General features: G+C 40.1%; 2 protein-coding genes across 7 annotated transcripts in view; one reads left to right on the top strand and one right to left on the bottom strand.

The window, feature by feature from the left end:
- The window catches only part of nfkb1 (nuclear factor of kappa light polypeptide gene enhancer in B-cells 1), a 39,669-nt gene extending 33,206 nt beyond the window's left edge, over positions 1 to 6,463 (top strand). For 3 of the 4 annotated variants that reach the window (XM_080416875.1, XM_080416876.1, XM_080416873.1), the window contains exons 19-24: positions 340 to 442; positions 647 to 783; positions 1,289 to 1,358; positions 2,403 to 2,569; positions 3,012 to 3,153; positions 3,551 to 6,463. In XM_080416875.1, coding sequence (XP_080273001.1) covers positions 340 to 442; positions 647 to 783; positions 1,289 to 1,358; positions 2,403 to 2,569; positions 3,012 to 3,153; positions 3,551 to 3,645 — 714 coding nt within the window. In that variant the 3' untranslated portion in view covers positions 3,646 to 6,463. The remainder of the gene's footprint in view (positions 1 to 339; positions 443 to 646; positions 784 to 1,288; positions 1,359 to 2,402; positions 2,570 to 3,011; positions 3,154 to 3,550) is intronic. The other variant, XM_080416874.1, reaches the window with a different exon arrangement.
- A 524-nt stretch (positions 6,464 to 6,987) lies between these two features.
- Positions 6,988 to 14,696, bottom strand: ube2d2l (ubiquitin-conjugating enzyme E2D 2, like). 3 transcript variants are annotated; one of them, XM_080416902.1, is made up of 8 exons: positions 14,256 to 14,696; positions 10,460 to 10,523; positions 10,297 to 10,328; positions 9,954 to 10,031; positions 9,379 to 9,484; positions 8,682 to 8,775; positions 8,384 to 8,439; positions 6,988 to 7,878 (listed from the first exon to the last, which is right to left on the bottom strand). In XM_080416902.1, the coding sequence occupies exons 1-7, from the start codon at positions 14,277 to 14,279 to the stop codon at positions 8,391 to 8,393; spliced, it is 447 nt and encodes a 148-aa protein (XP_080273028.1). In that variant the 5' UTR covers positions 14,280 to 14,696; the 3' UTR covers positions 6,988 to 7,878; positions 8,384 to 8,390. The 3 variants fall into 3 exon arrangements, with proteins under 3 accessions (XP_080273028.1, XP_080273029.1, XP_080273030.1); XM_080416903.1 differs by having other exon boundaries at positions 8,389 to 8,439; XM_080416904.1 differs by lacking the exon at positions 8,384 to 8,439 and having other exon boundaries at positions 14,256 to 14,689.
- Positions 14,697 to 15,001: the final 305 nt, after the last annotated feature.

Raw genomic sequence — 15,001 nt, 5'->3', positions numbered from 1 at the left:
AGGATCGCATTGCAAGGCCATCCGACAATGGATTGCGATAGCCAATAACTTTATAATTATTTATAAAGCAACTGTGTTAGTGCCTATATTATATGTCTGCATTGTATGATGATGAATTAGATACAATGAACCGCAATGGAAATAAACCTCCCGGGGGGTTTTGTGTTATCCTTATAGCACTGTTTTTTTTTTAAAGAAATTACTGTACTGCTGTACCGTTTTCAAACTTCAATCAATCAATCAAACATGCAGCCAGTGGAAAGGAGTACGAGAGTCAGCCATATAACTGTCCATTCATTGCGTGGATTTTAACCACCACTTTGCTTTCTCTCTCCACAGGGTAATGCCAATGTGGACTGCTGTACCTTCAATGGTTCCACCCCTCTTCATATAGCTGCAGGGCGTGGCTCGGTTAAACTTACAGCTCTCCTCGTAGCAGCAGGTAAGAAAAGGAGCTGCTTGATTCTTTTGAATTTACAAGCTTTTTGGGCCTTGAATATCACAGTATTTGCTACCATATGCAGTATTTTTCACAGTGTCAAAGTATTGGATATCGCCCAAACATAGAACTTTCACCTCTTAGTGCAGTTTAAAGAAATCTCTCCTGTGTGTTTGTGTGTGTGCGCACGCACGTCTGTGTGTCCAGGTGCAGATCCTCATAAGGAGAACTTTGAGCCACTATACTTCAAGGAGGAGGACTGCTGTCAGAGTGATGGAGAGGAAGAGGAGGATGAAGGTTACATCCCGGGAACCACTCCTCTTAACATGGCCGTCACACCTCAGGTGGGCATGTGGTTTGTGTGCTAGACCCACCTCTTCAGACTCCACTGCACCCCTGGCACTGTTCTCTCCTTTTATCCCTTCTTGTCACCTGTGTTCGCTAGATACCAGGTTACTGTGCAGATCTAGCTTGGTCACTTGTTTTTATCAGCTCGCAGAGCTGATCGGTAAAAAGACACCTCAACTAGTCGTCACTTTCTCGTCACTTTTTTCTCATTGGCTGGCCTTGGTAAAAAATTGTATTTCGGGAGCTTTGATTCAATATAAACAACAACAATAAAGTAACAGACTTCTCATGGTTGTGGTGACGATTCAACATCCGGTCGCAAATGACCGGGTTATCAGACACAGACAGGAGGATCAAATGAGCAGTGCTCCTCTCCAAAAGTTCAACTATTTTCAGCTTGAAGCACTCAGGGCGCTCCACCATGCGTGACAGACAGGCGCTGGCAGCTCAAATAACGCTTTCTGTGGACCCTTATAGTGTATTTCTGCTGTCTCTCTTTAGGTGTTGGAGCTTCTCAATGGTAAAGAGTATGAACCAGAACAGCCCTGCAAAGTCTATGTCCCACCTCAAGGTCAGTGTGTAATGACTGTACTTTATTTTTGCTTTGTTTTAGTTTTTTTTACTATTTGTTTTACTGTTGTGCTATTTTTTCTTAATGTTCTATTATGTTGTAATCCTTGTTTTGGAAAGGTGCTACACAAATAAAGTGTATTATTATTATTAGTAGTAGTAGTATGGTCTTTTAGAGGTACTGACACTGGTAGTAACATATAAGCAAAGTAAATACTACACTCAATATAGCTCCAAGTGTGTGGTATTTCTCCTTGATTTATGGCATACAATACTCATGCGCTCAGAGCACACACCAGATGCTCTAGCCAAAGAGATGTTTTAACTAAGCTTATTACAATTTAGTATTTTTCCTTAGTTTTTGTTTTGTTTTGTTTTGAATGAGTTTGAGTTTAGTTTCACTTAGATTCATGAGTGAGTTTTAGTTGACTTTATTAGTTTCAAACAGTATTAGTTTCAGTTTTTGTTATATGGGTGGGCATTTGTCAGGGGCAAGATTTAACAAGTTCAGAATTCTGTAGGTATTGTGTAATACAAACACATCATTTTGTGAAGGCAGTTGACTCTCAGCCATGTAGACATCCCAGTCTCAATAGACGTTCTCTGTATATTTTTGTTTTAGTACACAATATAGTTTCAGTCTAGTTTTTATTTCATTACAGTTAGTTTTAGTTAAGTATAATAATCTTGATCTGAACCACAGATAAATTCACAGATGTCATGGCAAAATGCGACTGTTGTGGCTTGTTGTTGATCTAGTATTATCAAGCATGCAGCTATTTGTAATAACACAGGTATTATTAATTATACATGGTATGAAGTAGGAAAACAATAAATGAATCTTTTTAGAGAATGCAACTTTGGCTAATGTAACTTGTGTTGCTATCTTGATATTCTGGCTAACTAACGCGATTCTCGTTAAAAACAATTGTATTTACCAACTCTGTGTATTATTTTCGATTTTGTACATGTTTTACTTTTACTCTTTTATTATTGTTAAAGCCTTGTGGAGAACATAAATGAATTCCATATTGTATTTTATTAGGGGATTTGGCCACCTTGGGGCAGGATACAAAGCGAGTGCTATGCCAATCCCTGGAGGGCACCGAGGGGGGATGGGAGAGCCTGGCACACACACTGGGCCTTGGCATCCTCAACAGCGCCTTCAGACTCAGCCCTTCACCCGCCACCACCCTCCTGGACAGTTATGAGGTACACACATACACAATTAGGAAATATATAAGGGTGCACAGACTGCACAGAGAGGCATTCACCTCTCACACCCTGATGACAGCTTTGTGGCCGACATGTTCTCACAGCACAACTGAGGAAGAGTGTGCAATGTTTCCCTCTTTTTAACACTTACAGTATGTGTACAGACAGAGATGGCACATAAATGATAAGTGATATTACAAAATTCCAGCTGTAATTTCCTGACCCTCTTTGTGCTTATTTTGGACATTCATTTGGTTTTGAACTGGACCCATACTGTTAAATAACTAAATATTCTTCTAGTCATGCTGCACTTGGTGGTATATGACCCCTGCAGCACCCCACAACTCCCCCTTGACTTCCAGCACACAGAAAACATTAATTCTGTGTCCTCATGGGGAGGCTGACAAAGTGCGTGCGTGTGTGTCTGCCCATCCTATAGGTCTCAGGTGGGACTGTCAGAGACCTGGCGGCAGGCCTGAAGTCGGTAGGAAATTGCGCAGCCCTGGCTGTCCTGGAGGAGGCGCTCCATCACATGGAGACGGAGACATCTCTGTCTTCAACAAGCACCGCAGAAATGCAAGGTAAGAATAACAGACTGACATAGTAATTTTTTCATGTGTTTACATTTATAATAGAACACGTGAAAAGTTCTTAATTTATTTTTGCCTGACAATCTATGTGGTTTTGATACATTTTTTTTCCATTTTAAATAATTTCTTATTACTTCAAAATAATTGTATATCATCATAGTGACTGATACATTACATGCATACAGTGCATAACATGCCAGTACATTGTATGAACTGAAACAAACACGTAAAGCAGCTGTACGTGTGTGGCAACAAATAATTGGTGCAAAGCTTTGTGAGCTTGTAGATGTGCTCTTTTTGAAGTATCAATCAACTAAATGCATGAATACAAACTGGAATCTCAAATGAAACCTTAGCAAAGGTCATACTTTTCCATCCATCTCTCCAGAAGAGTGTGTAGTCACTGCCGTGCAGGAGCTGAAGTTGGATGGACGAAACGACAGTGGTGTTTGTGACAGCGGGGTGGAGCTCTCTACAGCATGACCTCCTTCCAAGGTACCCCCCACCCTTCCCCGGTATCAAGATTTCAGTGTCCATCTCAAAATGCAGACATCATCCATCCATACCAACCCCTGGGCTCGATACATCTCCCCTCTGAAAGAAACAAACAGAAGACGAGCACTCCTCTGACATTACAGTGACTGTTTTTATTGTTTATAATAGATGATTTTCAGAACTGAATGTTTTTTTAACCAGACATACCCCTTATGTGTTCCTTGACTTTACACTGGAGGGGGGCTCGGTTTTACTGTTAGCGTTTTAAATGTTCAACTGCACACTCCTCCTGGGTCACGAGCTGTGGTTATGTTTATTGCATATGCGACACATGGAAGTGGCTATCGGGTCAACCTGCCATGCCCCCTTACAGCTACTGAGTGTCCCTGTTTTTAGAATAATGTCACATTCAGTAAGACATTATTTCATGCACTGTAGACAAAGAAGTGAATTTGAGAGAATTGTTAAAGGTATAGCAAGTAGGATTTTCCTTAAAAGTAAAACCTGAAAGGTAGAGATTTCTGGGACATTCTTGGAGTAATGTAAGTTCAAAGTTAATCATCAACATAGTAATAAGTATCACCAGTTCTTGAATGACCTTGCACACATTACACTGTTAGAGCCATGAACTGCTTATGAATTTAACCTAGTATGATTATTTTCTTTACACCACACAATCATTCACTAGCACTACTACTACTGCTCTTTACCACAGCAAAGTAGTTGTATATTAAATAACAATTTTAAGGTTAAGGTTATTCCTGTCCTGCAAGACACAACTTCAAAACGTTGACACCTTAAGTGCCCCTGGCGTAAAGTCATGGATTACATAAGAGAAACTATCCTGGACAGTTTCCAGTCCCCACACCTTTTTATACATTTGTAATTTAAACAAGCTGTGTTTGATGGTGAATTTATGTGATGCAGAAAATGAGTGTTGATAACCTTTATGTGAAAACACAGTATGTGGGTTACATTGGTAGAGCATTTCCCCCCCCCTTTTTTTTGGAAAGGAAAAACATTTTATTATCAAATTAAATAGTTTTGGGCCCTTTCCCTCGCAACCTTGCAAGCTTCCAATTGAGACAAAGACTTGAACCCTTGTACCTCACCCTCTAAACCACTGGTTCTCACGTGTGGTCAGAGGACTCCCAGGGGTCCTTGAGGGGGTTCCAGGGAGTCCCCAGCTAAATGATTGATGGGTCAGGAGCCAAATGGACCATTATGTTATGGGTCTGTAACTCTGAGTGTACAAATTAAATTATTACTGAGGATTTAACTGTAGATTTGGGTCCCTGCGATAAACATAAATAAATGGAGGTCTGTGGCCAATGCATGTCAAACTGGGGGTCCTTGAAATTAAAAAGGTTGAGAATCACCTCTCTAAACTATATGCACAATCATGCTGGGATCCCCACCCACCAGCCAAATGCTTGTAAGTGTTGGCAATTTGTTTGGCCATCATTTGGGGGTCCTGTTCTTTCTAATAGCAGCACCCTGTTCCTTTTCTTTCCAGAAATATCTGCTGTTACTCTCCAGTATCTTTCCCATGGAAATTCCAATCATGGGATGATTGCAATTATTTGCTTGGTTTTGCTTAAGCCTATTTTATACTGTCATATGTGAGTTTGTTTGTTTTTGGCGAGCAAGTGACAACTCCATATGCCATTGTAAAAATGAGTCTTTATACCAACAGTTCTCAACTCCAGTTGTGGAGACCCAGATTACCGCTAGTTTCATATTGTACCAGGTAGTTCGTTGCACTTACCCAGGTGTAAACTATTCCTGGATTAGGGGGGTAGAATGAAAACTAGCCTTGCATAGCCAGAAGATCTCCGAATCATGTCACCAGACGTATCGCCTGGTGAAATCAAAATGCAGTGTACTTGCTGAAACTGGAAACGAGTCAATAGGCAAGAGATCTCTGATCATCTGGCTTCAGGAGACAAAAAACACCTGGGTTCAGAGGATGACATTCAGTCGCTCATTTGTTTGGTCTATCATTTTGTTCTGTTAATCTTTTCAATCATGTCACTTCATTATAAGCTGTGATATGTTACTCTTCAGACTAAATTAATCATAGAATTACTATAATGGGGGGAAAGATCACTTCATAAGATCATTGGGTTATATCTCAATGCAGACAGCATTGTTTACGTATCTAACATTGTGTGCCGCACTATATTATGGCACATCACTGAGCTATCTTTTTTGTATTTTGAGATATAGGAAGTAGCCATGTGCTGTGGAACCCAACCTTTGAGAACCTATTTTGGGCATGTCATTGTAGGCAAATATTCTCAAAAACAGCCTAGTCCTTGATTTGCTGTCGTACGACGGTGTCCCATGGTGTCAATAGCCGATTTCTTGTATTGGCTATCTTCACCACAACACCATGAAACGCCTATGTATAAATCAGGCTTAAGTTGTTAAACCCTAGCCTTGTTTGGTGCTCGATGTTCTGTTGCAATTTCAGTTTTGGTTTCCTCCATCTGTCTGCTCAGTGAATCTATTGATACAAGTTATGCAATTTAAATCTTCCTGATTGTTAATGCCACAGACATAAGGATGTATGGGATAAACACAGCTCACAAATCAAACCAGTGTGCGGTGGTGTATGTATGAACAAAAAACTGCTGTTTGGAGCATTTTGTTCTCAATTCTTGAACCAAAGGTTTGATAGGCACTGCATCACTTTGTATGCATCTTAGGACAGACTATTTATACTTGTACCCTGTGAGACGGCTTTGTACAGTAAAGAAAAGTGTTCAATAATTGGTTTTAATAAAATTGAATTGTTTTTCTATTTCTGTGTACTGGGCTTTATTTACAATGTTGGCTGTAGTAATAAAGCCTGACTAATAAATGGAAACTTAGCTGTGGTTATGTTGAATTTAGCATTGGGAGCCAACATTAACCCATTGAGACCTGTTGCTACCTATACGTTGTTATACCTTTTTCAATCCGGATGCCACCTCTCATTAGTTGCTATAACATAGCAATTTTTTTTATTTTTAGTAAGAATTTGAACGTTTTCAGAACTGGTTAGGTTTTAGAATCGGCCTCAGGTCTAAATGGGTTAATTGCCTGTGAACTGGGGGGGGGTTAACAATACTTGTTAATCTGGATAAAGGCATCATGCAGTGTAAAATTGATTTAGGCTAATACACCACAACAGTTGCTAAATTGAATCAAACAAGTGCAAAAAAAGCAGATCAAATGGATCACCAGTCTTGTTTGCTAGCAATTTTATAACCATAACTGAGCAATTCTCATTTGAAATCAGAAATTCAATAAGTTACATTTTCTAAAGCAAACAGTACATCAAGATTGCAATTTGTTCAACTTTATTGAGAAAAAAAAATAAAAGTATCCATTACATAGCAGAGCTATTAGTTGATCGATCAGCCATTGAGAGCTTTGAATAATGAATTCAGTGCAAAAAGAGAACAGTGTGGTGGATGATGGATAAACTAATGGCTCTCCAATCTAAAAACAAACCCCCAGAAAAATAACGGTAACAAAAGGAAAAAGAAAAAAAACTTTAAAAGTGGACATATTTGCACTCCAATCTCTCATACTCAGCAGCACATGAACCGATTACGTCTATTATCGACATGCATTTTTTTTCTCATTAACCTGCAGATTTTCTCTTTTTTTCCTTTTTTTTGCAATTATCTATTCAAACAGTCAGTTTTATAGTGAGTGTATAATATTCACAGACCTCGAGTTCCCTATAGGTTACTGGTAAAAGCTCACAGATGTGATTGCACCATCTTGATCTCCAGGTCATACAAGACAGTATGACGAGAAACTGTTGGGTGTTATCTTTTTCTTTCTTTTTTGAGTTGGCACCTTCCTGTTTGGAGCACAGCAAGAGGCTCTTTACAAAGTGGCTGTGGTACAGTTCTATACACATACATGCTCCATGAAGACTGGTCAGCCCTTGGCATCTTTTGGAAAAGCAGAAACTGGGCATGATGAAGACATATCTAAAAAGCATTTGGGTCAATTTAAGTTTTTTGGGGGGGGGGAAGAGGGCAGAGAAATCATAAGAAATTACTGTTATTGGCTGATGACATGTGTTGTGGCCAAATGGGCAAAGAAAAATAAAAACAGTAATTGACAGTTTATTCCAGCTATATGATGACATCAATTCGGACTGGAAGCAAGGATCACATTGCGTACTTCTGAGTCCATTCCCGAGCCGTCTTGTTGTACCTGTTAATACGGAGAAGTCAGAAGTCAAACACATTGGCCAAATACTTCAAACCCAACATGGAATATGCCATGCCTTTTTAATCTTTTGACACATTATTGAAGTCACAAAATCATGACCAAGATGCTCACACATAAGTCAATGCAAACAGCCATGGTCACAACACAAGTTTGGAGCCCTAGGATTTTTTTTACTAAACATATACTGTGAAATCAATGCAGGAACCTTAAATTCTAACCAAAGTCTAACACTTTGAATACATGTGACAATGACCAAACTCACTTTTCATGACCTTTTGTGTACACGCTACAAGTGTACAACCCTTAACATTTGTGAGTTGGAAGCTCATCTCTCCAGCCAAGCAAGTATATGAGCAAACATACTTCTTAACAGCTCATCTATGCCCCGTTACATTAGTAGAGCCAAACGCTGTATCAGTGCAGAGATTTGGACGAGACCGACAATCTTCAACACACAGCCTCTCCCTCCTCCGACATGCGGACTGACCTTACCCTTACAGCATGGCATACTTCTCTGTCCATTCCCTGGCTAGTTTATTATACCTGAGATGAATGAGGAGGAGCAGAACATCTGCTTGGTTAAAAGGCTCTGAATGGTCCATTTGGACCAGCCTTATTCACATTTTTACCATAATTGTACCATGCTTGTCCTTGCATTGCTGTGTTTTCCCCATTGCTTGTTGGAACAACAAAATATTAATGATAACACTTATTTCATGGTTGAGTGCATTTTTTCTCACTGCCTCAAAGGTTACAGGTGAATTCTTCATGTGATGGGAACTTACTTAGGTGGGTCTGTTTTGTAGATGCGTGCGATCTCTGGCACTAAGGGGTCGTCAGGGTTAGGATCACATAACAGGGAACAAATGGACAACAGTACTGCAACGAGAGAAACACAGGCCAAAATTAAGGTTAACCTTTCAACCCATCTTCTCCATTTTGGACACGTCAGTACAGGCAAAACATTTCCAAACACAAAAAAAAGCCCATTTACAAGATTATAACGCAATTTGCGTTGTGAGCTTTTAGATCTGCTATTTTTGGTGCATGACTTAGGTTGTTGACATGGTTCAGGTTAACTATATAGTGATTGCCAATGGTTGATATACTGATACTGATATACTGTGTCGTAAGCAATGCCATTTAGATCCAACTATGTACGAAAGTGAAATGGTTCAAGACTACACTGCGTAAAGAGGCAGCCATCTTAGCCAAAGATTCCGTCACCACCTGTGCACTAGATATTTACAGTAAAGAGTGTATATTTACTCAAAGAAAATGTGTCTCTACAAATGACCACTGTCATTTCTATTGACTTATAAGTTAGATCAGAGTTGATTTTCCAGATATCAAAGCCATTCAAATGTACAGGGTCTACGATTAGGAACACAAAAAGTATTTTTAGTTTTGTTCAATGGCTCACACCACAAATGAAGAACAAAGTAACAAAGGTTTGGCCTACTAAATAAAAGGTTCCCTTACCTTTAGAGATAGTTAATGCAGGAGACCACTGCGATCTCAATATATCCAGGCAGATGCTGCCGTTACTGTTAATATTTGGGTGATAAATTCTTGTGGTGAAGGCCACCTGATGGAGAAAAGTTAGAGATAAAGATTCATCACTGATTATAATGAGATTCTATTTAGTGTAACATCTCAAATCACTACAGTAGCTCTTACACAGTAACACTAAATTGGAAGATACACCCGTTAACCCATTTAGACCCGAGGCCGATTCTAAAAACGCCTTCTAAATCCTGACCTAAGTTTTCTGAAAAACGTCAAATATTTATAAAAAACAACAAGTGTATGTTGCTATATACGGTACATAGCAACAGGAACCCCAAAAGGGGTTCCCGTCCTGAAAGGTATAGTTACAAATAGGGGTTCCCCCCTAAAATGGGTTAATGGGTCCACGTTGCTTTTGACATTTATTTCTTAAATGATAAAGCAGAAAATAGTGTTTATCAACTATATCCATCCGTGTCACCGTGTGTGTGTGTACAATTTCAGAGACAGAGATTGGCGATCTCGTTTTCAAGTAGAGGCCTACTAACCTTAGGTGGTTTGAAGGGGTAATCTGTGGGGAAATGAATAGTCAGGAAAAATACACCACCCTGATAGGGACTGTCATTCTGCAAAGACAAAAATATATAGACATTACTTGACGCACATAAACAGCATGTTTAAAGCACTGGTACAAACAGATTGCTTTTTGTTTAACACTGGGAGTCGGGACATAATCTATAAAATATTTATGTTTAAATTTCTGCTGTCTTTTAGTTGCATGCATTTATACAGTTGGATCAAGATTACCCTCAAGACTTGTCTTGTGCCTTCAAAATAGAATGCATAAAGACAATGTTAAGACATTGTTCCAGAGCAGCATTTGATACTTACAGGCCCCATAATAGTAGCTTGCCAGTGAAACACTGCAAAAAAAATAAATAAGGGAAAAGGTCAGGATTAAATGATACTCATCAAGTTCACTTTAATGTAATACTGAAGGGAATTCAAATAAGAGGGTTGTGGGAAAACCTGCTGATAAATCTAGTATTCTTACAGTCATCGCCGACTGGTCCTGCAGAACACTGGGCAGGAGGATCCCTGGACAAGTCATTCAGTTCCTAAGACAGAAAAAGTAGTCATTAAGTCTCAATGTTTTGTTTAAACTTTGTTTAATCTACCGTCATCTCAATAGAACTCCATTACCATTAGTGACACGAAAGAGACAAACTACAAGTCAAGTAAGAACCTGTTCAACCTGAAATAATTTAGAAACGGTGCCATGATTGTTTTTTTTTTAATACATTACTTCCTTACACCACCAGATGTTAACATGTGAGAATGTCTTACCTGTGTATTTTTGTTTTCCCATTATAAACTGCAAACTTCTCTGGCAAACGGGTGAATACTAACATAATAAAATCTTGAAGTCTTGAAGTATCAGGACCGTGTACTAGAGGTGTGAATCTCTCAATTATGATTCACCGGTCAACGATTCAATTCTATGATGCATCTAAATTCTACATTACTGCTAATGGCTACTTTGTGCTGTGTACTCAACAAGAAAATGTGTCCAAAACCAAAATACAGGTTGAGTTTTTATGACTTGTTGATCTCAGCCTCCCTCAGTCATATCTCCCCTCAGTAGCATTAGCGTACAATTTAGAGTAGCGTCACAGTTCAGTGAGAGATCAACAACATAATAGTAAGAAAAAACAGATGATCAGGCCACTCAAGGAGGAAGCAACCTTTATCCAGGAGCACGGCTGATTTTGTTTGTTAAGTTGGCATACTATAATCGATGTCACTCACTGCATCAATGCAGAATCGTCCACATCATAAAGCATCTTAGAATGGATCAATTTCCTCAACTCTACCATGTACCTCCCTTCACAATGACTTGAATGAATACTGTATACAGTAGTTCATAATCGTGTCGTGCCCAATGTGAATGCTTCTCAAACCGGAAATGTGAAAGCGGAGAACGTGGACTTCGTCAAAAAGTTAAAAAGCTAGCCTATTTTTTTGCAGCAAATGCTTTAGCTTAGTGGCTAGACAGGCCATCTGGTAAGCAGAAGGTCACCAGTTCACCTTCCGACCCTTGTCTGTGTGTCGAAGTAACCCTGAGCAAGAAACGTAAACCTAAACAGCATCCCCCACGCTCATCATGACCATCTGAGCAGCCATCAGCTGTGCGATGCTGAAATTTGTTTCCCCCATGGGATTAACTAAGGTCTCCCCCCCTTTTGCCATTTCGCAGAGGAAACAGACAGGTAGGGACAGAACAGAAGTGCTTGGTGAAACTGTCAGAGGAAAGTGGATGGGGAGGTGACACGGTCAACGGCAGTATTTTTAACAACCTGTTGGATGCATCCACACACAGCAATGCAGCTTTTTAACACCATACACATTACTCAATGATCATTATCTAGGAGGAAATAGTGGCATGCCAACTTTACGTTTTTTGCCGCCATTCAATAAATCAACACCACTATCAATAAACTAGATGCCATTTAACCTTAAAGTATTCTTGAAAAATTACAGCTTTAGCCAGAACTTATTCATAGAAAGATCAGGAATATTACATCACATCTGAGAAACCCTGATGTGTACTTCTGTCAGAAGAGGAATAAATGGTCAGACATATAAAGAAACAAGCCAAAGGCTCTCAGCCCATCTTGCAGCCAAAAGTAACCATGTGTCCCACCTACTGTTGGGTGGGAACCTTTTTGCATTGCTCCCCTGGTTTATGTATCCATTTCCTGTTACAAATGTCATAAGACTCATTGCCGGATGTAAAAAAGAAGAAAAAAAAGACTGGCTTCTGTCAGCACAGGGAACAGGCGTTTATAAAACCTGATGAGGTCAGAGGTGAAAGCCAAGCAATTCCAATTGTAGCATCATCAGGTACATGTTTAGAGAAAGATGACTAGGTAAGTTCAAGTAATCTTATGACACATGCAAAAACATTTATGGCTTACTTCACATACTGATAGCCACACAGGCATGAATGAGCAAGTTGTTACTCATTGCTGACTTGGACTACGCTCCTAATAAGAAAAAATAATATTCAGAACCATAAACTGTATTGACCATAGTCAGAACGGCCATTTTGCCCTTACATGATATTTGGCGTTTCCCACACCAGAGTATGACGAAAGAGCAAATTGGCCACCGTATTAGTATGATCAATTGTCAAGTCAAGTCCCATATTGGAATGTCTGATCTCTTAAAATTGAGCTACTTGCAATCCCTGTATTGACCACCATCAATAGTCTTCCATCAGTTGGTGACAGGTAGTCAGCGGAGCCCAATTCGTCAGCCAATTGCATCTGAATGTCTCACATTGGGTGTGGCAGGTAGGCTCAAAATGGGAAATTCAAATTAGTGCCAATTTCACTAGGTAACAGCCACCAACTGTTTGCCATCTGGTTAATACATACAGTACCCTCCTGGATTCAAAGTTCACTATCCTTTTTGACTGCTTTATTACCAGTCCAATATTTTAGCACATGATCTCTGAAAAGAGGTAAAGGTAATTGGTGCAGGAGAGGAACTTGTCAACTAGAGCATAATGTCACTAGTAATTGCCTGGTAGTGGCTTCTCTCCCTGTCCACATCGAATGAAGCTTATCTACCTGCCATTTCTTTGCAACCAAGCATGACATATTGAATCCTCTTCAAGACACTAGCCAAACACTGGGCCTGCTGTTTTACATAAAGGAAAACAAGCAAAACGAGTTAGACTTGAGTGTTGTATGGCGTTACAGGCATACTATGCCTGAAATGACAACATACAGGTCTACATTCCCTTTCTGGTTAGTGAATGCTTCTGACTAAAGGCTGTACAAGTGCCCCGTGTCATACACAGATCAGATTTTATCAATTCCAAAGGCAGCTCCGCCTCAGCATGCAGCTTTGGCTCCTGCAATGCCATCATGTGCCAGGCAAGTTTTAGAAGGTGCTGATAGCTGTTGTAGAATTAGACTTGGGCACACACAGCAATTCCACACCATTATAGTTAGGTAAGCAGCACCACAGGGCTATTTTTAAGCCATGAGTCTTCTAGGCAAAGCAGGGTCGAGCATAGGGAGAGGCCAAAGCAGGATACAGCCACGTTGAAAGAAGAAACAACTTGTATGACAGGGTTAGTATTTCAAGCCACAAGGAACCCTAACCGAAACTTTGACATGTGCTGCATGTATGTGACATATTAGCCTAGCCTCGCACTTACCATCTCAGGTTACATGTTTGACATGGGAGGCGAGAAACAGTTGCCACAAATTCGACAGCATACTGAACCGTAAATATTAACGTCCTACTGAAAGGCCTATGCATTAAACAGAAATAGCGAGATACATTTAAAGGAACACTATACCAATTTTTGCGGGTATTCCCATCATGTCGTTGAAATAAAGTGTCCGGCTATTAGGGCTGAATCGAAAGGCCTCGCTATAGCTGACGTTACATCAGTAAATTAAACCATTGTTTGGGGCTAGGCTCCACAACACTTTTGACATATAGCTTCTTAGGCCCAAAGCTCCATATTGTCCAAACACGTCGTGTACCGTTGAAATGGGGAGCTTGTAGTCGCCTTTCCCTTTAATTACGTCAACACCCAAACATTGAGAGATGCGTTTATTGAAGATTTGCGGTTCGAGGACTTACGAAAGCTGTGTCATTCAGCTTCAGTGTGGTGGAACAGACAGCGAGCTAACAGGCTAACGTTAGCCACCTCAAAATTATCGTCAGGTAACATTAGCAGCAAACAAACACTTTGTGCGTTTTCACCAAACTGGGAGCAAAAAAATAAATAAAAAGGTTTAATTTACAGATAAGTGAGTCAAAGTTACCTTGTTAATTCGCTTTAAAGCCATGGTGCCTGGGTGAAAGGGGCCGAGGAGGGCTGTCGAGGAGGACGAGGGTAGGCCAGCTGGGGCGATGCTAACTCGCTAGCATCTAGGAATTAGCTTAGCTTTTGTGGCTTGGCTTTTACGCGCTAGGCTAGCTTATCTGAGGCTATCTAGCTATCTGAGGCTACACATACGCCGATGAAACAACAGAATTACAGAACACGTTGTTTAAAAAAAAAAATCCTATTTTTCTGTTTATGTTTGTATGTCTAACTGTAAAACGTTGATTCAAAGAAGGTTTGACTCGTCTCCGACACGATGGCGTGGCTTCACGCTGCTGCTGCCCACCACCAACGAACCAAGCGGCTTCTGTTCAGACACACCAACCGACCGACTCAAAATGTCTTCCGTAGCAGAAAATACAGCCGAGTGACCGTCTGTGAGCCAAATTAACGTCAGTCAGCCACCGGGGTTGCCAAGTATTGTGAGAGAAACAAGGAACCAACCAGGTCTAGGAAAACAAGCCCCAAAGAAGCAACTTTATTTAGGCTACATGATATACCTTTAAATCTATACCGTATACCTATTTAAAAATAGCCGATCTACAAGCTCACGCGACGCGTTGTGAGCTTGTAGATCAGCTATTTTCAAAAACTCTTGCAATAAAATATAGAATATTTTGAATATTTTTTTGAAACAAAATTCTAACAACACAGTGCTCCCTGGTCACAACAAAACGTTTTCAT

This window comes from Gymnoscopelus braueri (assembly GCF_963280865.1).
Source record: "Gymnoscopelus braueri genome assembly, chromosome: 20".
Taxonomy (NCBI): domain Eukaryota; kingdom Metazoa; phylum Chordata; class Actinopteri; order Myctophiformes; family Myctophidae; genus Gymnoscopelus; species Gymnoscopelus braueri.
This window is presented reverse-complemented; position numbering and strand designations above follow the sequence as displayed.